General features: G+C 37.7%; 1 protein-coding gene across 2 annotated transcripts in view; it reads left to right on the top strand.

Annotated features, from left to right (window-relative positions):
* The window catches only part of Pla2g4a (phospholipase A2 group IVA), a 129,557-nt gene that overhangs the window by 57,274 nt on the left and 44,683 nt on the right, over positions 1 to 27,600 (top strand). For both annotated transcript variants that reach the window (XM_015491688.2, XM_048809822.1), the window contains exons 5-8: positions 244 to 357; positions 13,517 to 13,554; positions 16,638 to 16,779; positions 26,710 to 26,846. In XM_015491688.2, the coding sequence (XP_015347174.1) occupies positions 244 to 357; positions 13,517 to 13,554; positions 16,638 to 16,779; positions 26,710 to 26,846 (431 nt within the window). The remainder of the gene's footprint in view (positions 1 to 243; positions 358 to 13,516; positions 13,555 to 16,637; positions 16,780 to 26,709; positions 26,847 to 27,600) is intronic.

The following is a 27,600-nucleotide window of genomic DNA, read 5'->3' as shown; positions in this document are numbered from 1 at the left end:
TTAGAAGTTAATCTTGAGGACCTCGGGGGACTGGGGGCATGGCTCAGTGATAGTTTTTGCCTCGCATGGGATGGGCCAGGGCTCGGGTTCAATCCCTAGAACTGGAAAAGAAAGAGAGGAGGACCTCAAGGGACAGTTAACTGTCATTTGAAAACTTTAATTTCCTATAAACATCAGTAGAGATTTTAGACATAATTTCCAAAGATCCCCGGGAAACTATGTGTTCTATCTTTTGTTTTATAGGTCACGTTAATGGATGCCAATTATGTCATGGATGAAACTCTAGGAACAGCAACATTTCCTATATCTTCCATGAAAGTGGGAGAGAAAAAAGAAGTTCCTTTTATTTTCAACCAAGTATGTAGTGCAGCAGAATTATTTTTAAACCTAATGTCAGATAAAAAAAATCTATTTATTTTAGAAATCTGGGTTAGTGCTTTTAAAATTGTATTTATTTATTTATAGAATTTTTAGGTTTTTTTTTAAAACTTTTTAGTTCCTGTCCTAAACTTTTCTTATTCTGATACTTATAAATGTTGGTTGAGGTACTACTCTAAATGCTACTGAGACATTATTATGGTTTGGCTATGGAATTCCCCACAAAGGCTCATACATTATTGAGGGCTTGGTCCCTAATGCAGCAATGTCCAGAAATGGGAATTTGGGGATGTATTTGGATCATGAGTGCTGTGACATCTTTAATGGATGAATCCACTGAGGAATTCATTGTTGAATGGATTATTGGGAGGTGGTAGAAGCTACAGGAGGTAGGACCTAGTTGGAGGGAGTGGATACTTGGGGGTGTGTTCTTGGGGACTCTATCTTGTCCAGGCCCTTTCCTCTCTCTCTACTTCTTGGCTGCCATCATGTGAGAAGCTTTCCTCTGCCATAGCCCTCTGCCATGATGTTCTGCCTCTCAGGCCCAAAGCATTGGAACTGGCAGAGCATGGACTAAAACCTCTTTGCTCCTTTAAGTTGTTTTCTCAGATGTTTTATAACAGCAATGAAAACCTAACATAGGCATTAATCTCTTTGCTTGTTCAAACAATAACATCAAGATTAAGCAATATTTTGAACTACATCTCTGGGCCTATGCAAATCATTTGGGATGATAAAGGGAGGTACAAAATTTGAGAGAAATAACAATGAGTCAAAGAGAGAGAGAGAGGAAGAAAGAGAGGAAGGAGGGGAGAATGACTAAGAACAAGTAGCAAACTCAAAGAAAAATGTTGGAAAACCCAAACTCTTCTAAAATTACTTATTACTATATTATATGTGTATTTACTATTATTATAAACACACATAAATTTGCTATTTACATATATTACAACAAAGTAATCCTATCTGGAGGAATAGTTCTATCTCAAATAATTCTAAAATAATTAGGGCTAAAGCAGTGAAGCATCAGAATGGATGATGTTCCAGATTATTGTTATCTTTGTATTTACAGGTTTGCTAGATTTTTAAAATTTTTATAGTTATTTATGAATAATAAAAACTCAGGATAATTATTTATACAGAAAAAACTCACTGGGTTTTGAATTCTATCAGAAACTAACTTGGGAGTTTATAGTGAGAAATGAAACTTGTGGGTAGACCAGCATGTGAAATGTGAAAGGCTGGTGAACATGTCGAGGTCTCTTGTTGGAAGAGACACTGGCTTTGGTCAGCCTTGGACTGACTGTGGGTGCTTCATCCACTCGGCAAAACCTGCCTGTCCCTTCACTCTCACCTCCTCCATGTTGCTTCCTGTTACCACACCAGGTGGCCCATCCCCACTTCATTCCCCATGGTAATTATCTGTGGTGTTCACTGGGACTCAAGTTTCCATCTTCCTGCTGTAAATTAACATCTGATAGGTCAGGAAACCTGAAAGGCTGCGTACACATGCCTAGAGTTAATACATGGCTTATGCTTATGGAATAAATGGGGACCTATTGAGGAACCACCTGAAGCCCAGAGGGGTCTTCCCTCACCCTGCAGGCTGGTCACCCAGGTACTTTGAGGACATGCTACTACTCTACCTTTCGGTAATTCCTGTGCATTGCCAAGAGGTACACTCCTCACACTCCTGCTGTCACTTTTAAAGCCATTTCATTGACTCATTTCATAAACATTTGGTAAAGACCTCCCATGTACCCTCCATTGTGTTTGTGCAAGGAATGGAAACAACAGTGTATAGGAAGTTATTCCTTTAGTTGTCCTCATCTGGGGTGGAAGTAAAAGTAAGGGTTGAAATGAGAAGTCCCCGAGAGGAGGCCCACCACACGTGGTAAAAACAATTTACCAAGCAGTGAAATAGATATCGGTAAGGTGTGTATAGAGTGCAGTGAGGAGACAGAAAAAGAAAGAGCATGCAGTGTGGGGAGGCCCAGGGTGGCTGCATATTAGTGGATGATTTTGAACAGGTTAAACAGGGAACCTAAAGGTTAACACTTTAATCCGGCCTATTTGTTTAAATCCCATCTCTGTCACTCATCCGGTTATTAGTTAACTCCTCTGTACCTCACTTACTCATCTGTAAAATGGAGATAATATCTTATAGGGGAGTCATTACTAAAATTGTTATTTAATAGTCATTAAATAAGTTAAATCTATTTAATGTAATATATACATGTAATGATATATGAATATTAAATATGAATGTAATTATAATTTGATAAAATATATTATGTGAAATATAACTATGTATTTTTATTTTATTTTTTTTATTTTGACCACTCTTTTTTTTCCAAGTCACCAAAAAATATGGAACTCTTCACAAATTTGCATGTCACCCTTGCACAGACTATATACTTTTAAATAGTTATATATTAAATATGTAGTCATATATAATCCCTTCCTAGGTTTATTTAGCACTGGTCACTATCACATTAGAAGAAGTATCTTTTACTTACTGAGCTTGCTTTTCATCTATTTCACTAAACAGAATGTTAGTTCCATGACAACAGGGATTCTTACCTGTTCACTTCATGCCTATGGAGTGTCTGCCAAATATTGGATGCTTAATAGTGTTTGTAAAATACATGAATGAATGTGCTTTCATCATTCTCACTGCACACATTGCCCATACTATACATTTGGCACTTAAAATTATCATCCATAAGCCCTGAACACTACTTAATGATATGCTAAGTGTTTGGGAGTCCACTATTTCTGCAACTTGTTCTTAAATGCATCCAAAATGCAAGATGGATTGATGAGTGACTAGATGGAGATACAGGCACAAGCAAATAGAGCAAAATGTTAATAGCAGGATGTACATGTATTTTATTTAGAAACAGGGTCTCCCTGAGTTGCTTAGTGCCATGCTTTTGCTGAGGCTGGCTTTGGACTTGTAATCCTCCTGCCTCAGCTGCCTGAGCCGCTGGGATTACAAGTGTGTAGTACCGTGCTCATTATATATTAAATGTTTATAATAACTTATTACAATATATAAATCCTATATATGCTATAAGCATACATACATATAGTGCTTAGAACAGTGCCTGGCACAGTACATATTAAGTACTACATAAATGCTTTTTGCTTTTCTTTACTGTTATTATACCTTGAGAAAAGAATAGGATTGCAGCAGGAAGAGAAGTAGTTATGAGCATTCTAGTCAGAAGAAATTGCAAAAGTGTGGCATCCTGAAAGAAGAAAGCAAGATGGGGCAGGGCCAGTTCAAGGGCTTGGCAGGTCCTTGGTGGGGAACCCAGGAGAAAGAGCACACACGTGGTCACAGGCTGAAATCCGCAGGCCTTACCCATTGCGTGTTGCTAAGGGAAGGTTCTCGGTAAATGTTTGTTGTGGATTTTGTAAGCAAGGTGTAGCCTTTCCAAAGAAATTTTTTACTTTTCTGCACTTCAGTCCACAATACAAAAACTGATTTGAGAGAAGATATTGTGGAAAAAAAAATGTAGTTCCTCTTCTTCTGTCATTTCCTTTGGTTAAGTATATAAGCCTCAGCCTTTACATAGGCTTTCCACATTCCTGCATTTAAAGTAGCTTACATAATTATTTTCTTTAGTGCGCCTGAGAAAATCGTTGGCCGAACGTCTTTCCTTCATTACTCTGTGCCCAATAGTCCTTTCACATTTGTCTCTGAATGACAGTTCTTTGAGTTGGTGAGCTGTGGTGGTCCTTGGAAAATGATAGATGTATGGAGGCTGAGTGGAGGGACCTGGGGTCTTCCTTCTGTCATGGGGGGTACCCTGTGAAGCCTCCCCAGCTCTGTCCTAAGTGGGCTGTCAATTCAACAACACTCAACGGCAGGAGAACAGGTGGTGAGGGCCTGTGGGAGAAGAGATACAGGACTCAGTGGTGCTTCTGGCAATTTGGAAGAGAAAAAAGAACACTTGGCTTTAGGGGAGGGAGAACAAATGCTTCAAGCCAAGACAATATTGAAAGTTGATAATACTAAGTCAACAGGGGGATCTCTCTGGCCAGGAGGCCGCTGGAGAATCCACAAGAGCCTCCAAATGGAGATGGCCAATTCCCAGGGGCCTGCGGTCCGCACTTACAGTAAAAACTAGGAATTTGGAGATTGGATTCTTATTTTGTCTTTGTTCATAATCTCCCTCCAGATGTTTGAATTGGCATTTGTTTTCCCTGAGTCTTATTTTCATATTCTTTTAAAAAGAAGTTTTAGGTTAAATTATTTCTTAGCTTCTTTGGCATTTATAAAATTCCATGATCCAGAAAAATTACCTTATTTTCACTTGACTCTCTTCACCAAAAAGCTTTTAATTTTTTCCCATTTTACAGACATGAAAGCTAAATAATAATAATAATACAAGAATAGGAGTCTTTCATTTACATAGTGTTATGCAACTTCAAAATACTGACCTCTCAGCAGCTTGTGTTATTTATTATTATGAAAAGAATGTGAACCTTTATTGTGCTGCTAAAACTTTGCTAGATATTATGAAAGTTGCAAAACTTTTCATTTCAAAAAACTGAAAATTTGTTTGGAAAGTGGATATTCCTCTGTCAACTGATAATGCAATCAGCAGTTCTACAATGTATCTGTTCATTAATTTATTTACTTAAGAAGTTTTTTTATTAGACACTTATTATGTTCCAGGCAATATTCTAGGTGAAAAGCAAACAGCAGAGGACATACTAGTAGCCTCCTAGTTCCAGGGAAATCACATTCTAATTAGGGAGGGTAGAGAGGCAGCGATGAGCCAAAGAACCATCACAGGATACCAGCTAGTAAAAAATACTGTAAAGGATGCGTACCATGGTGCACACCTGAAAACTCAGCAGCTCATGAGGCTGAGGCAAGAGAACTGTGAGTGAGTTCAAAGCCAGCCTCAGCAACCTAGCAAGGCCCTAAGCAACTCAGTGAGACCCTATCTCTAAATAAAAAAATGAAAGGGCTGGAGATGTGGCTCGGTAGTTAAGCACCCTTGGTTTCAATCCCTGGTACCAAAAACAAACAACTACAACAACAAAAATAAAACTATGAAAAAAAATACAATAGATAGATGTAACGGAGAACAATTCGTTAGCAACTGAAGTTTGTATAGTCAGAGAAGGCCTCTCTAAAGTGTTAAAAGTGTTTCCCCCCAAGTTTTATTATAAATTTTTTCAAACATAAAAAATTGAAGTATTTCTACAATAAACAACCATGTAACTGCCACATACATCCTGCAATTAACATTTTGCACTATTTGCTTGGGTCTGTTTCTCCATCTAGTCACTCATCAATCCATCTTGCGTTTTGAATGCATTTAAGAGCAAGTTGCAGAAATAGTGGACTCCCAAACACTTAGCATATCATTAAGCAGTATTCAGGGCTTATGGATGATAATTTTAAGTGCCAAATGAATAGTATGGGCAATGTGTGCAGTGAGAATTATGGCAGCGCATTCATTCATTTATTTTACAAACACTATTAAGCATCCAGTATTTGGCAGACACTCATAGGCATGGAGTGAACAGGTAAGAATCCCTGTTGTTGTGGAACTAATATTCTTTTAGTGAAATAGATGAAAAGCAAGCTCAGTAAGTACAAGATACTTCTGCTAAATTGTGATAGTGACAACTACTAAATGAACCTAGGAAAGAAAATGAGGGAGCCTGCAGATGTGTGTGAAGGGGACTCACATGAGCAGTTCCCAAAAATGTGGCTGACAGAGGCAACTCTGAGGCATCTTATGGCAGAACACTCCAAGTAGAAAGGCCCTCGCTGAGGTTTGAGTGTGTTCTCCAAAGGTTCATGTGTTAGAAGTTTGGTGTGGTAGTATTGGCGAGGTGGCAGAGCCTTTAAGAAGTGGGGCCTCATGGTAATTAGGCCATTGGGGGTGCTGCTTTTGGAAGGGATTGATGTTGGTCTTGCAGAGTGAGTTGGTTATTCTGGGGAGAGCATAGCAAGGGACAAGACTGGCCCCTCCCCACTCTCTGGTCCCTTGTCTTGTGTGAATTTTCCCTCTCACATGCACTTCCACCTTTGTGATGCCATCTACCATAAGGTCCTTACCACAGGGTTAGTGGATGTGGCTGCTGGATTTGGGGTTTTCAGCCTCCAAAACTGTATGCTAAATAAACAAATCCTTTTTTTAAAAAAAAATAAATAAAGTACCTAGCTTCAGGTATTTTGTTACACCAATGGAAAACTGACTAATATAGCCCTGAAGCCTAGGTTGCCTGTTATGCTGATTAACAACAAGGAGGGGAGTATGGATGGAGTAAAAAGAAGAAGTGGTGAGACTGACAGGAGATAAGACGAGAGAGGTACAGGTAGGAGTGAGGGTGCAAGTCATTGTGAGTTACAGTGGACATCAAAGGTTTAAATTTGTTCTTGAAGAAAGGATGTGGTTGGGCTGAGTCACTGAATGGGGAGGAAAGCAGTTCCCATCAGAACAGCCGGATGGTCATGGATTAGAATGGACAGACCATGTCAGGAAACGGTGTCTAGACAACTGTGATGGAGTAGAGGGTTCGTGCATGGAGGAAGAATAGTAAGATCAGACCGTAGCAGCACTGGAACGCAAGACCTGGGAATTTGGATGTTATCGTAGTGATAACAGTGAGTCATGGAAAGTGGATTGATAAGGTAATGGGGAGCTGACAGCAAACAGGGTTTGGCTTGTTCCTCAGAAACGTTAGCAAGCCAAAAGGTAGTAGGTCAAGATGCAGAGAATGTTGATACTGAAAACAAAAAGGGAGATGCAGCTTAGTGGTGGCTGCATCTGTGGAAGTGCCCAGCAAGGGGATGCAGGGTGACTGGAGGAAGGGCAGCAGAGCTCAAACTTCACTGTGTCAGTCAGAGTTGAATAGAAAGATTGCTTAGTAGTGGTGAGGGTCGGCTGAAGTTAGAAAGAGAAACTCACAGTGGATGTAGCTCTTCCTTCAACGGATTTATCACTCAACTTCATTTTAGGATTCTTGTGAGAGAGAAGGTCAACCTTAGTGTGGGGGTCGTGGTTTTTGTTTTCCAGCGGGTATTTAAACATCTAGGCTAGGCCATGTGCATTGCAGTCAGAGTTTAGAGAGCTTGGTGATTGTCATCTGGGAGCAGCTGTGCAGCCTGCTGCCTTCCATCCCAGGCTCAGAGTCAGAGGACCTCTGCTGGGATGGAATCATGATTTGCTACCTATTAGCTGTGTGACATGAGATGTGATATTTTTCTACTCTTTGGCATGAATCCTCATCTGTGAAACAGGGTTTCCTATAGTACTAAGTATGCAGGGTTGGGGTTGTGGTTAAATAGTTATACATTGAAAGTATTGGCATGGTGTTTGGTCCAGAAATCACTAAATAAATGTTAGATATTCTCATTATTATTGCAACACATCAGATTTAACTAAACATGTTTTATGTGCTTTGTGAACATGATTTTACTTAATATTGAAACCACTCATTTGTTTGAAATTACTGACCAAAGTGAGTATGTTATTTAAATGTAGGTAGAGCCTTTACATTTAGTGATCATTGTTCAGAGATAGTTCAGAATGTTCTAATCACTCATTCCTGAGCTTATCAAACATGGCTTTGAGTCACACTAGCCTATTTTCAAGTGGAAAGATGGAGAATCTTCAGAATTTAGTGTGTTTTGCATAAACAAAGTAGCCTACTTCAAAAGAAACACGAAAATGCCATGGTTTTGAAATCAGATAGAAAGAGTATGATTCTTAATTTCTCTGGATGAACTAAGTTTGTGTTGGCCAATACTTTGAGCCTCTAGATTTACGCTGTATTTTACTTTGCCATCTTTATTTAGAAGTTAGTATTATTGTTCAAAAATAGCCATGTTTCATGGCTTCTGGGGCATTCTTTTAATTTTGTCTGATGGCTTTCTTTGTTGCTTAGTCATGATCATGACTTGAAAGGGAATGAGTTCATTCTCAAGAAAGGACAGTGGAGAGGCTGAAAAACATGGGGGTTTTGATGATGTGTTCAGAATGCTAAGTCAGTGTCGGATGATTTCACTGGGACACTTCACACTGTAGATGAGTGAATACAAAGCCTACAATTTAGGAAAGTGGAGGAGGCAAAGTGAAGTTGGGAAGGAAAATTAGGACTATAGGCGATCCCCAAATTTATGATGGTCTGATTTAGAATTTTCTGACCTTTCTCTAGTGTGGAAGCAATATACATTCAGTGGAAATCATACTTTGAAGTTTAAATTTTGGTCTTTTCTTAGGCAAATGATAGGCAGATGATACTTTCTTATGCTGCTGGGCAGCTTGGTTACCTCAGTGCCTACTCAGCCACTTTTCCAACCAGGAAAAGGATGCACACTCTACAGTGTATTGTTTTGCTGTGCTGTGGTGTTGTGATAGTTAGGTGTATTCATGCATTTTGACTTATGCTAATTTTTCAGCTTATGGGTTTATGAACATATAACCCCATCATAAGTCAAGGACATAACTTTATGAGAAATTTGGGAGGTCTTTGGCTAAGATGTGAAGGCCATCAGATATTCAGTGTAGATCAAGTGATTCCTGGCTTAATGAGACAATGCATTTTTTTGGCGGGGGGACTGGGGATTGAATTCAGGGGCACTCGACCACTGAGCCACATCCCCTGCCCTATTTTGTATTTTATTTAGAGACAGGGTTTCACTGAGTTGCTTAGCACCTTGCTTTTGCTGAAGCTGGCTTTTGAACTGACGATCCTCCTGCCTCAGCCTCCCGAGCCACTGGGATTACAGGCATGTACCACTGCATATATTGTCTTGCTGGCAAGACAATGCATTTTATTTGTGATTACTTTTTTTTTTTAACACTTCTGCAATCTGGAGCTCTTTCAGTATGGAATATTTTAGAATGCCTTTGTGTCCTCAGGTATCCTTTGTTGAACTGTAGGTTCTATCAGAGAGTAGAATACATCAAGCTTATGTACCCAGCCATAGTCACGTGAACAATTTTTGGATGAAATGATAAATAAATGCCCTTATGTGGAGGGCTGCAAATCTGGGAAGTGCTTAGATAAAAGTAATGAAGGTAGATGAAGAGAAATGCTATAAAGCCTGAAGGATTGCCATTTTCAGAGGAAAAAAAAAAGGTAGTAGAAAGATTTAGTAGCAGTGCTCTAGGAAATCTGGTTTGTTGTATGAAAGCTAATGATTATGCAGCTCTTCATAATTTCCACCGATGTCTATGAAAGGAAATTAAACTGAGGAACCTGAGATTATCATCAAATGTAAGGAGGAAACTCTGTGATAGAATGGAACATGGCAACAGAAGAAATAGTGTACTTGTCTTTCAAATTTTTTATGACCATTTGGGTTATGTTTTGGGGCACAATTACCCCCAAATTCTTGGTTGACACATGATTCCTGATACCAAATACTAATTTTGTTTTACAAAAACATTATTTATGTTTAAAATTATTTCATCACTGTCCCATTTGGTTTTTTAAACATGGACAATTGATATAGATGTGATCTAACTTCTGGTGGCGGAGTGATCATTTCCACTCCGTACTTGAATTGCCTTCTTGTCAGATCCACATTTTGTTCCTTCTTCATAGGATGGATTTACAGCATGTGGAGACACAGTTCTTAGTAAAAATGACTCTTACTTTTTAAATATCATTTTATTATCTTAAAGAGGTCAGATAAATACAGACACAGCAGAAAATATTCTATAACTCTTGAAAGATGTGATGACTGAATCAACAAGTTGATTAGTTGCTGTCAGTTTCTACCTAAAAAAAAATAATGAGTCAGAGGTAATATTTTTTTATTTATTTTTTTGTTGAAAAGGAACATTTAAATATTGGAGCACATAAGAGAAAAAATGATATATTTGAAGAACTCTTTACTAGTAGGATAACTTGTTAAATTAAAAATTATTTGTGTCTTTTTAGTAATAATTTTTGCATTACCTCCTTAGTGCCAGGCACTATGTTTTTAAAGTTTAGCTTCATTATTTCAAAACAATCCTGGAAATTTTCAAGAGAATTAGTGGAGTAGACACTGTAAAATTATTTATAGTCTAAAATTGCTTTTTCTTTTATAGTGTCTTTCCTGCAGTCTCCCCAAACTCTCCCAGCTGAACAACTCCCATTGTAAGCATCAAAATTGTTTTCCACTGTGGAATGAACAGAGAAGATTTTTTTTTTTTTAATAAGAACATGTATTGGGTACAGCCTACTTCTTACATTTACGATTCCTACAAGAGGTAGAGTTCCAATTTTCCGTTTCATTGTAAAGTATTATGGGGTTGGGGGGAGCCTGGGAGACCTGGTCACCCTCCTGACATCAAGTCTGTAATGCACAGCTGCTTTGTGCAGAGGTTGGAAAGAGGTTGGCTGTCTTGTTTAATACCTCACAGGAAGTACATATTTTTGTGTCTGTTTTATCTGAATGACAGGTTGTACGTAAAAGGTGTGGAGAGATTGTGAATGTTGGGATTCTGAGCATGTATGAATGTAGTCCATCAAGTGGAAGTGTTAGAAATTTCCGCCTGATTGTTGGCAGTCTGCTTGGGCAACATGAGGAAGTGAGTGAGGATCCCAGTCCAAGGGACAAGAACCAAGGCAACATATTCTTGTAGTGTTCATAATGACACAAAAAAATCATTTCTTCTCTTCTCTTAGCCTGTCTTTAAAAGATCTTGTCAACCTATCTAGGGTCATGAATGTCTTAGCCAAGAAATGTTGTTGATGAACATAGAAGGGACATTTTTACAAGGACCGAATGAATACAACCATATAAACAGCGTGTGTGTTAGTCAGCTTTTCGTTGCTGTGACATACTACCTGAACAAATCAACTTAAAGGAGCAAAGGATTGATTTTGACTCAAAATTTCAGAGGTTTCAGTCCATGGTTGACTGGCTCCATTTCTTCTGTACCTGATGAGGCGATACATTATGGAGGAAAGTGTGATGAAGCAAAACTGTTCACTTCGTAGTTGGCCAGGAAGCAAAGAAACAGAGACAGAGAGGTAGAGGCCTGGAACAAGATGTGCCCTTCAACAACATGCCCTCAGGGACCTACCCTCCAACCAGGCTCCACCTTCTTCTGTTTTCACTGCCTCCCAATAACACCACCAGCTGGGGATCAAGCCTTCTACACATGAGCCTTTGGGGAATGTTCCAGATCCAAATCATAATGGCATGGTCAATTTTACTTTTATTTATGCAATTCTCAGGACCAGTGGACCCTGGATACATTGAATATTTAAATATATGAATTGTTTAGGAACCTTTCTGGGAGCTGCCTGGGAATAAACCTTTTCTTGAATGCTTTTGTGTCAAGAGGTGGCATATTGGAATAGGAATTCCGGCTTTTGTTAAAAAAAAAAAAAACCCTCAGTGTTGAGTTGTAATATTGTTTCTTTCATTTCCATTCACCCAGAGTGGTTTTGCCCTCTGGAGATAAAAACAGTCAAGTCTCGTCTCATTTTAAGGCCAGCTTTCATGTATTTGTTTTTAAATCCTGGAATGTGTTATATCCATGTCATGTTTTTCTTACTGAATATCTGCAGTAACCTCATTCAATATTTAATGTTTTCCAAGCCCTCTTTGGGAAAGACTCTGGTTGAAATTTTGAAATGAGGATTAGACATAACATGCTGGGAAGTAGTCTGAGTTGGGATTCCATTACTGAATTGTTACCAAGAGCAATTATTTTAGAGACAATCACTCTTTTGACTTACAGGGAACTACAGTTCACCCAGGCATGTGTAATTCCATTTGTCCTAGGATTACTAATTATTTTATTAACTTTAATAGTAATATCTATATCTTCTTTGGTGAATAAAGATTTATTAAATTTTATACAGAGAAATTGCTATTGGGGTCAGACTATCCAATGATGTATATGTAATATATATATATATATATATATATATATATATATATATATATATATATTTGACAAGATAAAATTGCCTCAAATTCTCCTCAAATACACCTGCATAGTAACTCAACAAATATTTATTGTCTATTGATTGCCAAATACTGTGCAATAAGCTAGTAATAGAAAATTATTTAAGATGCGCCTTATAGTTTAGTGGGAGAGACAAATTTTATGCAGATGATTTCAATACCTTTTGCTTATTCTTAAAACAGTACTGAGAACCATCTGTGAACTTATTTTAACCTTTTGAAAAGATCCTTTTCTTTTCTCTTTTCCCCCACCCCTTGAAACCTACAAGATAACAAATCTAATAATTTGTAACATTTTATTATGGTTCTAGAAACATCCCCTTCACATTTCCAGAGGCATAGTCTGTTCTCTCTGAAGTTATGGAACAATTTGGTCTGTGTTCTTACAGTGGCTGACATCATAAGAGTAATTCATGATTTAAAAAATGTACAGCATCTTTCAAAGCATTTTGTCAACTGGTTCCCCTAGCAATTTATAGTCACATTATTTGATAGGATGACAGGGGTGGCCTTGAGGTTCTCCTATACAATAAATTTACAGTCTCTGGAAAGGAGCTATTTCACACCTCCCTTGCTCTGTGGATTTCTACTGTTTCACTCTCCATTAAGCAAGAATTGCCTCATTGGCAGGATGCAGTTCTGATGTGTTTGGTGAGTTCAGATGGTATTGAAAAAAATAAAAACCTGAGCTCCCCCCAATTTTCTCAAGAAAGTTCTTGGCTGACCCTGGCCCTGTTGCCCATGGTGGGTGAGTGTTCCAGTTCCAGCTGACTTCAGTCCCACTAGTCACAAAATCTCAAGTGTGAACTCCCATCCAGGTTTAATTCACTTTATCAGCCATTATGGCCTTTGACTTTGTGGCCTGAGGCAGCTCCTAAGTCACAGATACAATATCTTAGTTTATCTTATTGTTATGTCTCAAGTGTTTTTTAATGTTTTATGAATAACAATTGTAGAACGCAGTTATATTTCAGTGAGAGAAGAGAACAACCAGGCAGAAGCAATTCTTATGCTGTCAAAATGACTTATTAAGTAGATAGAAAAAACAGCAAAAATTATTTATTGAAATGTATCTATAGCTTAAGATCTTCATGGAACTGTTATTTTTTTCCCCTTAGGTAAAAGATAATTTGACACTCAATAGTTAGCCATTTTATGACTGAATCTGATTACTATGTTTTGTAGGTCACTGAAATGATTCTGGAAATGTCTCTTGAAGTTTGGTAAGTTAATTAATTTAATTAGATGGAAAATATTGTGAGTGATCCACTAAACTTTTGTGTTGTTAAAAAGTATACTTTTTATATATGAAATAATTGTAACAGTTTTGAATACACACAAGTGTATTAATTTTCTGTTCCTTAGCTATCTCTTTATTAGCTAAAAATATTAAAAACATAATTCTAACATACCTTGCTTAATTTCCCAGTAAGTTGGTGGTTAGATAATAACTGTCAAAATAAGTGCTTTTTGTAAGGGCCCTCTCTAGTAACATATCTGTTTCCTTAGAAATGGATGTAGTTTTTTAAGTCTAATTTCCATTATTGATTCGGATAGTTATTCAGAAACATGAAAGTGAACATAAATAGGAATCTATAAATTTTTTTTAAAGTAGAAAAAGTGAAAATCGAAATTGACTTTATTCCTAGTGCTCAGCAGGACCATGAATGGTGAATTTCCATTGCATTGCTCTTTCAAAGTGGCCTCCAAATATGAACCTTGGGAAATAAATTTCTTTATTTACAAAAGGTGATGCTGAGGGGAGCCATGTCTGCACTGACCCAGCTGATCTCTGATCTAAGGCTGAGCTCAGTGGAACCCACCTCCCTCAAGTTCTCTGCATATCTGAACTTTCCCCATAGAAGCTGATTTTAGTTGGGTTACATGTTTTACAATGACAATACACAAATTAGCACAACATTCTTTTGTCTTGTAATTTGCCCAATGAATGATGATGGATTTATTGGGTTGAGGCATCTCAGTCTCTTGTGTTGATCCCTGGAACATGTGGATTTGATTTAGTAAATGATAAATTTCCATAGCCTCTCAACATATGTGAACAAAAATCAAAAGATAGTACAAGTTAAATTATGTATCATTATTTTGTATTAAGTTGATTCTAGCCTAAAAGTGGTATATATCTGGCAGGAGATCAGAAATATTTTTGTGATTTGACTATAAAGCAATGCTACTTGTTCCAGTGAGGTGATTAGGACCACCTTGTGTAAAAGAAATGGTCTTTAACAAGAACACAGTTGCTAAATAGATGTAGAAAAAGCCAACTAAATAACGTACGTTCATCTAGAACTAACTTGGTATCTCTTTATAAGGAAATTTAATCATACACTTTTTATATGTTAATTTATATCTTGACTCTAGGATAGAAATGCTTTTCATCAAAGAAAGATTTAATTCTGAGAAAAAATTTTCCATATAATGCCTTCCATAAAACCAAGAAAGACAATTGATTGGAAAGTCAAACATGATACATAAAAGAAGAAATAAATGAACCACAATTCTCAGCATTTAAAAAATTCTCCTCCAGATATTTTTTTTACTGATAGCTCTGGAACACCTATTCTCATTACACTGTTCATAAATTTTTGAAAATCTTGATTCTTTTATCATGCTTAATATGTTATAGAGAATATGGGTTCCAGAATTTGAAGTCCTGTATTTAAATCTACTTACTTACTGATTATGTTAATGGTTGAAAGTTTTCAAATTGCTTTTTTGCTCAGTGATAAAATAAGAAAAGAATACTTTACAACCATTTTGAGTGTCATGATTAAATAAATTGCTCTTTCTGAAAACCACATGCTATAGGAAACTTTCAAACATGTATACAATATGTTTATAGTGGTGCTGTTTATAAAAATTAAAAAAAAATTGGAAATAACTATAATGTTAATAGATACATCATGGTATATTCATATAATGAAAATATTCCACAATAGTAAAAATGTTTAAATTACTTCTGTTTACTTAAATACAGATGATTCTCAAAGACAAAATGTTCAATGGAAAAAATCATTTCCACTGATAAAATTTATGATAAAATTAAAAGTCTTCAAAAGATCCTCTATATTTAGGAATATATATATATATATGTGTACATATATGTACATATATACATATATATTCCTAAATATAGAAGATATTTCATATATATGTATATATATATATATATATATTCCTAAATATAGAGGATATTTCATTGTCTTATATATATATATATATATATATATTCAAAGCATAAAGATGTACAGTGGAATGATAAAGACCAAATTTAGGTAGTAATTTGCTTTAAGAAGCAGAGAAGACAATAAAATTGAGGGAAATTCATAGGGACAACTGTACAAATGAGATTTTTATCACTTAAAGTGGATTGAAGACACCTAATCTATCACAATTAGTAACAATAGAGAAAATCCAACCCCCGACTAGACTTGCAATATGTGAATTCACTATCTTGCTCTTTTGTACCCTTACGTGATTTTCATAATAATCACGTTTAATAACTATATAATCCAATGCTTTGATGTACTATAACTTAATGGCCATTTCTTTAATGTTGATTAATGTGAATAAATGACCTTGTCAAAATTTACAACTACTTCCTTTAAAGTAGAGTCTAGAAATAGCATTACTAAGATCAATGTTGATGGACAATGTAGTTATTTCTGCTGTTCGTTGTCTTTCAAAATGTTTTGCCAACTTATATTCCTAAAACAAATATAAGAGAAAAAATCATATTGCTTTATCTTTTCAAGAATTGGAAAATAAGTATGAATTACTAGTTAACTTAATAACAGAGTTGTTGGAGTATCCTAGCTCAGTTAAAGATTTATTCTTATATATTTTCATTATTAATTATACTTCCTGTTTGGTGAGTGGAGTGATTTGCCCTTCAGGAATCAGTAATTAGTGTACTTTGTGTAGTGATTGTATATTAGTATAGAGAACACAGCCCAGGGGTTCTGTGGTTTCTTCTTTCATTCTATATTTTACTAGGAAAGTGTTTTCTACTGAAGCACTTTTATTGTCCTAATGTATGACTTAGTAGGGGCCTGTTTGCTTGTTGGTTTCTTCTAAACATCTCATGTTCTCCTCTTTCCCCCTCTTTTTTTCCTAAAGCATGCTTTGGAACATGCTGCTTTAAGGTATCCATCATTTTGTACTCTTGATTTAGGTCCCTGAGGGAAGCAGGGGGCCACATCCGTGTTGCTGCCCAGGTCTTGAGGGGCTGGATGCAGATGGGGTGAGGCTGTGGGACACTGGCTTTGACTCCTGTTTTATATCACAGCTCAAGCCCAGATCTGCGGTTCAGCATGGCTCTGTGTGATCAGGAGAAGACTTTCAGGCAGCTGAGAAAAGAGAACATCAAAGAGAAGATGAAGAAACTCTTGGGCCCCCAGAGGAGTGAAGGATTGAATTCTACCCGGGATGTGAGTTGGAAAATTTTTCAAATGTTATTAAAATATTGGACGCTTTCTCCAAAAATTTCATCCCAATGTGGCACTATTATGATTGAGCATTTCGCTTTCAACTTCTTCAGGTAAGGCAAGTGATTCAAAAATGAAAACTATTGGAGGAAGGTCATCTGGAACATTGTTCATATTTGGTTATACTGATTTTTACCTTAATTTTTAAAGCAGTATTTGTTTTACAGAAAAACTGAGCAGAAAGTACAGGAGAGTTCTTATATACTTCCTGTCCCCACACATATACAATCTCTCAGTTTTAGTCAGGGTTCTTGAGAAGTAGAGACATATCTATATCTATATCTACATCTACATCTATGATTTATGAGAGGAATTGGCTCATGTGGTTATGGAAGGTAAGAAGTCGAATGATCTGCTCTTAGCAAGTTGTAAAGTCAGAAAGTCAAGTGCAATTGGGTCTGAGGCCAAAGGCTCAGAACCCGAGGATCTAATGGTATAGCTGCCAGGCTATGTATAGGCCTACCTACTGGAAATGACCGAGGAGAGGAATGCGGGTGTATGTTTTAGGTCCCAAGGCCCGAAAAGTAGGAGTAAAGATGTCCAAGGGCAGAAGACAGATGTCCCAGCTCCAGGAGAGAAAGAGAGAGAGAGATAATTTGCTTTTCTTCCACTGTTTTGTTCTTTTCAGGTTTGGATGATGCCCACCCACACTGGTAAGGGCAGATCTTCTTATTCAGTTAACTTACTCAAATACTAATATTTTCAAAAAACACCCTCAGAGATACACCCAGAAATAATGTTTTACTATCTAGTTATCTCTTACCCCACTCAAGTTGACACATAGGTTAACCATCATACTCTTGTACTATTAACACTCTACACCAGAGTGGTACATTTGTTACAATCAATGAACCTACACTGACACATTATCACCCAGAGTTGGTTGTTCACTTTAGGGTTTGCAATTGCTGTTGTACATTCTATGGGTTTTGACAAACATATAATGGCATGTATTTACCATTACAGTTATCATACTTTCAATGTCCTAAAAATCTTCTCTGTTCTACCAGTACATCCCTGCTTCTCGTCTAATCCCTGGCAACCACTAATCTTTTTATCTTTTATAGTTTTGCCTTTTCTGAAATATCACATAGTTGCGGTTTCGTAGTATGCAGCCTTTTCAGAGTAGTTTCTTTAGCTTAATAGCGTTAATTTTAGGATCCTGCATGTCTTTTCATGGCTTGATAGCTCTTTTTTATTTTTTTTTTAGCACAAAATAACATTTCATTGTCTTTTTAGCATGAAATCCATTTCACAGTTAATAAATTAACATAATTTTTTAAAGAGGCATAATTTATGCAGAGATATTTATTTCATGAATATGAAAAATTTAGTTCAGATATAAAAGGATTATTGAATTAGTTTTAATAGAGACTAAAACTAAGCTGTGGACTCATCATTACCCAATAAGAAGAAAAATATTGTGAGTTTTTTAAAATGATATTCCAATTAACAATGTAGTTAAATGTGATAGGGGAGGAAGAGAGGAAATGTTCCAGATTTTCCATATTTCAAAGCAGGGAGTTGAACGATACCATCCAAAATTGATCAAGTAGTTAAAAGTAATAACTTCCACATTTTAATATTTTTCATAAGTCCAATTATAGAGAGATGCTAGAATAAAATATTGTGTGAACCAATATTCAGAGTATAAGCCTTCCATGGTACTTTGATGTTTTTTTCCTTTAAATTCCAATAAAGTATAATGTGTTCAATAGCATATTTATAATCTAGTTTTTGACTCTCCATTTTTCTCTTTACCTATCTAGATCTATCTAAAATCCTACGTACTTTTCTCTCTTTTTCTCTATTGGTCTTTCTACCTGAAATTTACACAGATAAATCACTGTAATGAGACTCATCAAATGATAATGGTGAAGTTTCTTGTTGGTGGCATATTAGGTAATTTTTTACATATTTCCTTGAGATTTTCTGTTAACAGTATTTGAATTGAACATAATTTATTTTCATAAAATAATATTTTATTAAATACACAAGTAAACATATATGTGCACACTCCCATATGTACACACACCAAACAGGGTTTTCAGCAGGGATTATTACAAATTAAAAGCAAAATACAACTGGAAATGAGACATACATTCTGACTAAGGGATCCAGGTGAGCACTCATGTTCCACAGGTGACTGCAGATTTCCAGGTGTGATTTAGGTGGCCATAGGAGTGGAACACCAATCTGCTAATGCTAAAGTGGCTTTTGCTGGTATAAAATGCTGCTTCTGGGGACTTTCTTTTGGAAAAGAGGAGAAGTGAAACCTCTATTTAAGAGAGAGAGAGAGAGAGAGAGAGAGAGAGAGAGAGAGAGGAATGAATTCTAATTCTCCATCTTATTTCCCACCTTAGCAGATCCCTGGTAAAACTCATGGTTAGTTACAGTGTGAGGTTAATTATTACTTGAAAAAACTTTCTTCTCTACCCATTACTAAGAAATTCATAGTTTCTTGGGAAGATTGTGTGTGTGTGTGTTTAAACATAGATAATAACCCTTTCTGTAGCAATTCTTCTTTTTATCTCCACATGATTTTTCAGGCTCTTCGTTTTCATTCCTTGTCATTCACTGTGATGCTGTGCTAGGTGGTGGAGAAGGGTGAAACTGAGGTGCTTAACATTGAATAGTCACTTTCCCTAGTCACATTAAAGCCTAGTTTGGGAGAAAGATATCTAAGCAAAAATAAATAAATAAATAAATAGAGATGTGTTGAGTTAATAGAGATGTGAGTGGAGGTAGGGACAGTGGAAAGCCTGTGTGCCAATCCTTGAGGAATCAATAAGCTTGTTAGAATGAAAAATAAGGAGACTGATCCCCTGTTAATTTATGTCATTTGAGATCTCAGCTTCCCTCCCTGGTTGCATTTCAGTTCTTGCAGCTGTCTAGCTGTCTTTCTTCCTTTCTTTCCCTTCCTTCCTTCCTTCCTTCCTTCCTTCCTTCCTTCCTTCCTTCCTTCCTTCCTTCCTTCCTTTCTTCCTTTTTCCTCCCAATTGCTGACCTATCCTCTTTCCTCCTTCTCAGAGAGAATCCAGAGTGATTCCCCTGCTGTGGTATCGGCGTGCTGCAGAGCCCATACCTACCTTTTGCAACTTGCCTCTGAGTTCCGTGCAGAGTTTCCTTTGCTTCCAAACGCAGGTCCACATCAGGAATGGATCACAGACCATTCCTGTTAGGAACCCCAGTATCTCCATTATTCAGTCCTTCCCCGGCCACTCCACCCCTGTATTGTCAGCATCTCCTTGGGTATGGATATGTCCTAAATAAATATAAACATGCTCTAAACTTCAATTTAAGAAGAAAGGGGGACAGAAATATCTCCCTGGATTCTGCATTCTCTCCTTTCTCTCTCTCTCTCTCTCTCTCTCTCTCTCTCTCTCTCTCTCTCTCTCTCTCCCCTTGCTTTCAGACGCAAACTTCTCCAATTTTGTCTCCACAGGAGTCCATTTGACTTCCTGTGTCCTTCTGGTTCCTGCCCTCAGTGTTTTATTGCAGCTGTTTCCCTAATGCTGAGGCATGTGTCTCGCCCTCTCTTAACTACCCTTGAAGCTGCCAGGGGCAAATGTCTTCCTACTTTTTGAAACATTCTCTTTCCTTCACTTACTAATTTCTGGTTTTCATCATGCCTCTTTGATATTTTGCCAAGTTTTCTTATGGAGCACTTTAAATATGGAAGTTGACCTCAAGATTCTGTTCTAGGCCCTCTTCTCCTCTTTCTGTATCCTTCATTGGAGAAATCTTTTGCCCTCCCAGAATGTCACCCAGCTCCTTGCACTAGGGATGTTCACACCGGCATCCATGGCTCAGCGCCTCCTCAGGCTTCAGCCCTGGTCATCTGCAGAGCTCCTTCATGTCCTCAATTGCATACCTCCCAACGCTCCAACTCAGCCTGTCTACGTCCCAAGAAAAAAATCTTTCTTCTCTGGGTTCTTATTTGTTCCTATTCTCCTTCTTTCCACATTCTGTTTACTCTGAATTCAGAGTGACCTTTTTGAAGGTCACAAATTTGGTTATACCAATCTCGAGATTAAAATTCTTCCATTGCTCTTCGGATCTCAGTCACACTAGATATCTCCAACTCCATTTTTTTTTTTTGAGGGGTGGGTGGGTGGGTACCGGAGATTGAACTCAGGAGCACTCAACCACTGAGCCACATCCCCAGCCCTATTTTGTATTTAGAGATAGGGTCTCACTGAGTTGCTTTAGTGTGTCACTTTTGCTGAGGCTGGCTTTGAACTCATGACCCTCTTGCCTCAGCCTCCTGAGCCACTGGAATTACAGGAGTACACTACCACACCCAGCTCCCATTCCATTTTTCTTAGTTTATTCCACATGCATACATCTTCTCCCAATAAGTGCCTCTTAGTTTCATATCTCCGTAGAACCCTTTTCTAACTAAAGTTCTTTTGGTTCTTCAATATGTTGCTCATGTTCCACACTTTGCTGGCTAACACACTCCCATTATTAATCCACACAGAGATCACTTCTCCTCAGACTCTCTCCTTCAGCAATCCCTCCTGCCTCTCCCCAAATTTAGGTTAGGACTCTCATTTATATCCTTTATGGCACTTTTATGCACCTTATCTACTCAGTGTTTACCACAATTATACTTTAAAACTAACTGCACACAAAAACTTGATTTAGTATTTGTCTTCTTCATTAGAACGTCAATTTTACGAGGACCAGGACAAGATCCACATTGTTCATCTCTATATTCCTAGCATGCAGCTGAGTCTCTAGAATGGTAAACCCCCAGCGAGTATTTTGTCATATGAGTGGGGCACAGGTTTCGACAACAGTTTGGCATTGCATCATGGGACAAATTTGCTAGAAGGAGAGAGAGTGAGATCAGGTCTTGAGAGGGAAGAAACCATTGTTAGGCAGAGAGTTTGGATGAAAAGATCCCAGTTTAGACTGTCATATTAGAAATGTACATGAGAGGCACTGGTGCAGGTGTTCAGTTGGTATTTATTCTTGGGTGCTTCAAAAGAGAAACTAGGTGGCAGACCCTGGCACTCCTTCTGTAGAAGGGAACAGGAAGTGTTCCTTGGAATAGAATCTTTGGCTTCAGATTCATGCAAATGGCAGTAAACAGACTTTTCTGCAACAGATAGGAAATGAGGTAATCATTCTTTTTCTCTGACTATCCTTCAAATTATTAAATTCATGTGTTTGGAAGTCATTTCTAGAATTAAAACCACTTGTTGCTGTGTTGGTTTTGGTCTGCATTTTTTTTTTTTCTCTTGGCAGAAATAACCAACAGAGACACAATGGACACCATGCATTCCCACAACAAAAATAGTGTTTTCCTATTTTTATGTTGCTCTTTGGGTCTCCTAAGTTCCCACTTCCATGCTTCTTGCCCAAATCTTCACTTTAGCTCAGTACTGAGCAACTAGCCTCAAGGTGTATAAGAGTGGATTGTCCTTCTTAAGGGAACAGTACTAACCAAGATTCAATGCAGGCAGAGACTGTGGCTATCTTGTTTTGTTTTAAAAAATTAGACAGCATCAGTGTCATACCTCAATGTTGAATTAAAATGTTGAATGAACTTGGGCACGTTGTTTTACCACTGCTTCACTTACCAAATGGAGATAACGTCTCTTAGAGTGGGATGAAAATGAGTACCAATACTTGCCAATTGCCTTAGAGCACATAGTAATTACTCAATAAAACTAGTTATTGTACATATTTTTGGATGCTGCTGTTCTATAGCATAGGATCCTGGGATAATAACTTGTCAAAGTTAGTAACTTTAGTTTTCCTGCCTGCATAATGAACTAGTCAAACAGTTACAATTTTTGCTAGTCTAAGACTTTAAAAAAAATCTATTGATTTTAATCATTTTGGGTGGAAACCCTTCTAAATTATGCAGTTCCTTGCTCAGATTGGCATTCCCACGTTGGCTTCCTCTGTGATGAGATTCCATCATCACACTTCTCTGTGTCCACTTAAAGCCATTTCTTCAAACTGTCCTTTCTCTCAAATCTGATAAACAAGGTTGTTGTTAGAACACCGTCTCTAATTTGTGTAATTTCTCCCTGAATGAAAGGCTGAGAGCATTCCGATGAGCAAGATAACATAAGGCTTGGCATGCAGGAATCTTCAATGTATTGTGATGGGTCAGAGGCCACTCTGAAATTTTCTTGTTTTTGGTCAGATGAAGTCTCCGGTTATGATCCCTTATGTGAAGAGAAATGTTACTAGATAGAGTCTGTGATTCCTAAAATCTGACTATAACAGCAAAGTTGGTTGGAGACTAAAATCTGGAAGTAAGAGTGTTGGGGAAATGAGAAGGAGAGAACGCAGTGTTCATCAGAGAACAGTAGAGGAAACCCCTCTCCTTGAGGACAGCTGTGAGGGCAGCACTCCAGTTTAAACAGAGAGCTTGGATGAGAATCCAAGTGTAAAGTGGGCCTTCAGCAATGCATTCCCTCTGTGCTGAGGTTTGTCACATAAGTCAAGATAAAGACTAGAGAAAAGGGAGAAGGGGACTAGTCAGGCAGAGGGAGGCAGGGCAAAACAGTTTCTGAACAAGGTAATAGAATTAGATCTTGAATGTCAGTAGGAATTTTTATTCCTTTGTTTATGCATTTCCTTCCTCTAGAGTACTTCTTATTTCTACCCTTCTTCCGACAATGGCACTTCATGCTGTTGATTCTCATTCCCCTTATGTGTTGTAAACTTGAAGGGCAGACGGTGGCGGAGGACTCCACATGGAAGAGTTCAGGAAGATGAACAGAGCAGGTGTGGGCTTGCACTGGTCGGATTTCCGGATGAGAAATGGAGCTGAGTCATTCTCATCTGAGGTCTTAGTGGGACATAAACAGCGTAGGAATAAAATGGCGCTGCAAAGTTTTCAGGAGAGCAGATGTCCCAGAGACTCCAGTTGCAGTCACTGAGGGGAAAACTCTTCAAGGGGCACAAAGGCCCTTGGCTGTTGAGAATGAGGCTGTTGAGGATGAGGATGGGGATCAAGGCCAGTTAAGCAAGTTCATGCCTGTGGGTGGCGATGAAGGAGGCAGCATGTGGGGCAGGTGCTAGTTTTGCTGCAGGTATTGTTGCTGACCTGTAACAGATTGACCTCCGACATGAGTGTGTGGGGGGGCTCATCCTAGCATTTGAAGCCCTGAATAGAACAAAAAGACTGGGCTCCCTGAGCAGAAGAGACTTCTCCAGCCCTTCCTGCGGAACTCACCTGTACCCTCAGCTCTCACGAAGTTGCTGACCTACATACCAGATTTACACTTACTAGTCTCTGCAGTTGTGCGAGCAAATTCATTGTCATAAATTTCATTTTGAATATGCACATCCTATTGGTTCTGTTTTTTTTTGGAAACCCTAATACAGCAGGTAAGGGCATTATTTTGTTTTTTTAAACAATTGTTCAGTCTTAAAAAACTTATGAGTTATGTAAAATGCCCTTCAAACTTTATAATTTTATTCTTCAAGGAAGGAAATTAATGATATGGATAAGCCTGTGTATCAAGACATTAAATCAAAACACATGGCTTTTGGTAAATGAAAATTCATTTCCTATAATCATATGAGAAAAGTATGAGAAATATTTACTGACATCATCTATAGAGGAATGCTAATGATATTAAGTCTAAATATAACCTAAATATAGCCTAAAACTACTCAACCTAAAAACTACTACAATAAACTACTCTGATTTATTTGACATCCAGGGCTAATACTTATACCTTATAACTCTCCAGCTATGTCTTTGAACATTATTTCGGAATGACCAGAGTATTAAATCATCGAAATTTAGCCTTCATTTATTGGATAAAATTGTGCTAATATTATTTAAAGTCATGCATGAGTGTTAAATATAGTTTGACTAAACACACAGCAGTTTCTCTCAATAGAGATCACTCTTTCCTTTCTAATCAATGACAAAGAGAAAAGAACATGAATTTTTGTGCAGGTCACACCATAGTCCAAGTCCTGGTTATTACTACTTATAAGCTACTGGCCCGTGAACGTAGTCTTAAGTATGCTTTACTCTTTTGAAAAATGGAATTAAAAGACTCTGGTTTGAGAGCTGGGAAGATTTGATGAAATAGATTATGTCAAAATGTCCACAATGGAGCCGCCACACAAGTATGTCCTTGATGCATCAGATTTCCTTTCCTTTTTTAAAAACAGCTCACATTTATAATTTTATAGTTTTAAATTCATATTTCTGTATGAGTTATGAAACAGAGAATTTCACTAGCTGTAAAAAGTTCCAGGATCATTAGTTTTACCCAATATTTTTCTAGGTAAGTCAACTAAGCCCTGAGAGCATTTTATTTGCCTCAGGGCACAACGTTTATTTTGGGAAGAGCAGGGGACATTTGTTTTCAGAGTCAAAGTGAAATAACAGCTTTCTTATCTGACTGATCCAGCTTTGAACCCAGACGCCACTTTCTAGTTTTGCAACCCTGGGAAAGCTGTCTTTGTGTCTCAATTGCTTTATCTTTAAAAACAGGACCTTCCTTCTGCAATAGCAGCCTTAACATGTGCTTTGCCTTAAGCCGTTCGGATTCCCATTTTCTCAAATTCCTTTGAATCCACCTGCTGCAATAAGAAGATAGGCCTTCTGGTCCCCAAATCACATCCCCTTTCCTACTTATGCCTGTTTTGGCCTGACCTTGAGCCAAGTGCTTGGAATAATAAATTTACTCTTGTGCTTATTATCATCACACTGCCATAGACTCAACCTTTTTCAAGGTCTTATTCAGATTCCTGCTCTTTGATCCAACCTATGTGGCTACCATTCTCCCACTTTACAACCCACCCCAGCTTTCTTTCTTAGCTTTATTTCCTCTTTCAGATGAACTATCAAGAACTTGTGTTTTACTTTATTCATGATTTTGAAATCAATGTTTGAGCATTGTACTGATCTCACAGCCATTTAAATTACCCTGATGCCCTGCACGGATCAGGTGTGTTTTTGTTCTGAGTCTCGAGTTTGATTGGGTTGGACACTTAGGGTCTTTTGATTTGAGGCCAATTGGTGTTAGAGAAGATTCGGGGTTAGGAATTTGCTCCTAGACACCCTAGTATTCACTGGTCTACCTAACTCTCATAAAACACAACCTCTGCAGACTTTTCCATCCATATTTCAGAGTTGCATAATGCCTTCCAACCTTGTAAAACAATCATTCATGGATATGTCATAGTAGGAAGTGGGCACTCGGGGGTTAGTTTCTGAGTACCAGAAACACAGTGCATTCATCATGTCTTGTGTTCAGCTGGGCCAAGACTGAGTGCACTTGTCCTCTCAGCCTGGCTTTGTGCCCTGGGATCCTTGCTCTGGGTAAGGACATCATCATCTGCTAGTGAGCAGAGCTGGACACCCTGACCATCTGACCACATTCCTTCCTCTCTTTTCCTCCCAGCATCAGATCTGTCACCAAGTGTTAAATGTTCTGTAAACATAACTTGAAAGAACGGTGCTTACTCAACTGCAGATTACCAGCCATCAGATCTTACACAAGAAGCACCATCCTTTTAGGACTTTTATCTACAAAATGGGCAAAAAACTGTTTTGTGCTCACCTTGTGGGATTTTTAAGAGAATCAGATAAAACACTGCACCTAAAAGCCAGGCAAAAGATTACAAAGGCTGAACAAATACAGCGTTTTTTGTATGTTGGTAGAGTAAATCATCTTACTAAAACCTGGTTTCCAGTTGACTTTGTTTCTTGGTTTACATGAAATAAAATATTATTTTCTTCTCTTTTAAAACTGGCATTACAAAGCATAAGTGAACTTGTACTTCTTCAAGACAAAGCGTGGAATGTACGACATAAAAATCAAGACTACAGGGAAATGTGCTTTGTGATTTTTACTCTGTGCATGGTCTCTTTTCCAGGTGCCCGTGGTGGCAATCTTGGGTTCCGGTGGGGGTTTCCGGGCCATGGTGGGATTCTCCGGTGTAATGAAGGCGCTGTATGAATCAGGAATTTTGGATTGTGCTACCTACGTTGCTGGTCTTTCTGGCTCCACGTGGTTAGTATGCATGTTTGATTTTAGTTTTGTCGTTCTAGAGGTGTAGAATTCACCCAAATGAAGCATTAGAAGAGAAAACGGATTTAGAAAATTGAGCATTAACTTCAAATTATTGAAATGTTCCAGCCTGATACCACAGTCCACTCAACATGTTTATTTAAAAGACAACTCTATGCCTAGTAAGGACTTTGCCATACATCTGCTTCTTTTAAGCCTGTCTTTAATGTACAATGTAGTTAAAACATAAAAAGAGACCAACTGAAGAGAATTCTAGATAAATATCACAGAAGTGGAATAACATACTCCACCCATAATTAATTTAATCTTCCTATAATTTGCTGATTTGTGGTCTTTCTGCAAACATGTCTAAGTCTATATGATTCACTAGGTATTCATTTTCTTCTTTAGGGCAAATAGAAGGAAATGCAAGATACTATAGAATACAGAAGAAGAAAAACAATGATTTAAAGCAAAGATATGATATGTTTCACTGATTTGTTTTTGAGTGTGACATTATTTCCTTTGATGTTTTTAAGTTCAGCTACATTTAGGTGGAGAATTACAGCGTCTATATGCATAACATTTATGTCTATTGCTTTGCCTTTTAACAAATGTAAAACATTTCAGAGATGATGCTACATTCTTTCTGGTTTGCCTAGCCCCCAAAAGCCAATTGAAAATCAAATAGAAGTTCTTGCTCAGATGTGATATTCAAATCAGTACCACCTTCTTACAAAAAGTCTGACTCCAGCTT

Source organism: Marmota marmota, unplaced genomic scaffold (genome assembly GCF_001458135.2).
Source record: "Marmota marmota marmota unplaced genomic scaffold, marMar, whole genome shotgun sequence".
In the NCBI taxonomy this organism is placed as follows: Eukaryota; Metazoa; Chordata; class Mammalia; order Rodentia; family Sciuridae; genus Marmota; species Marmota marmota.
Note: the sequence above shows the minus strand (reverse complement) of the source record. Positions and strands in the feature narration are given on the sequence as shown.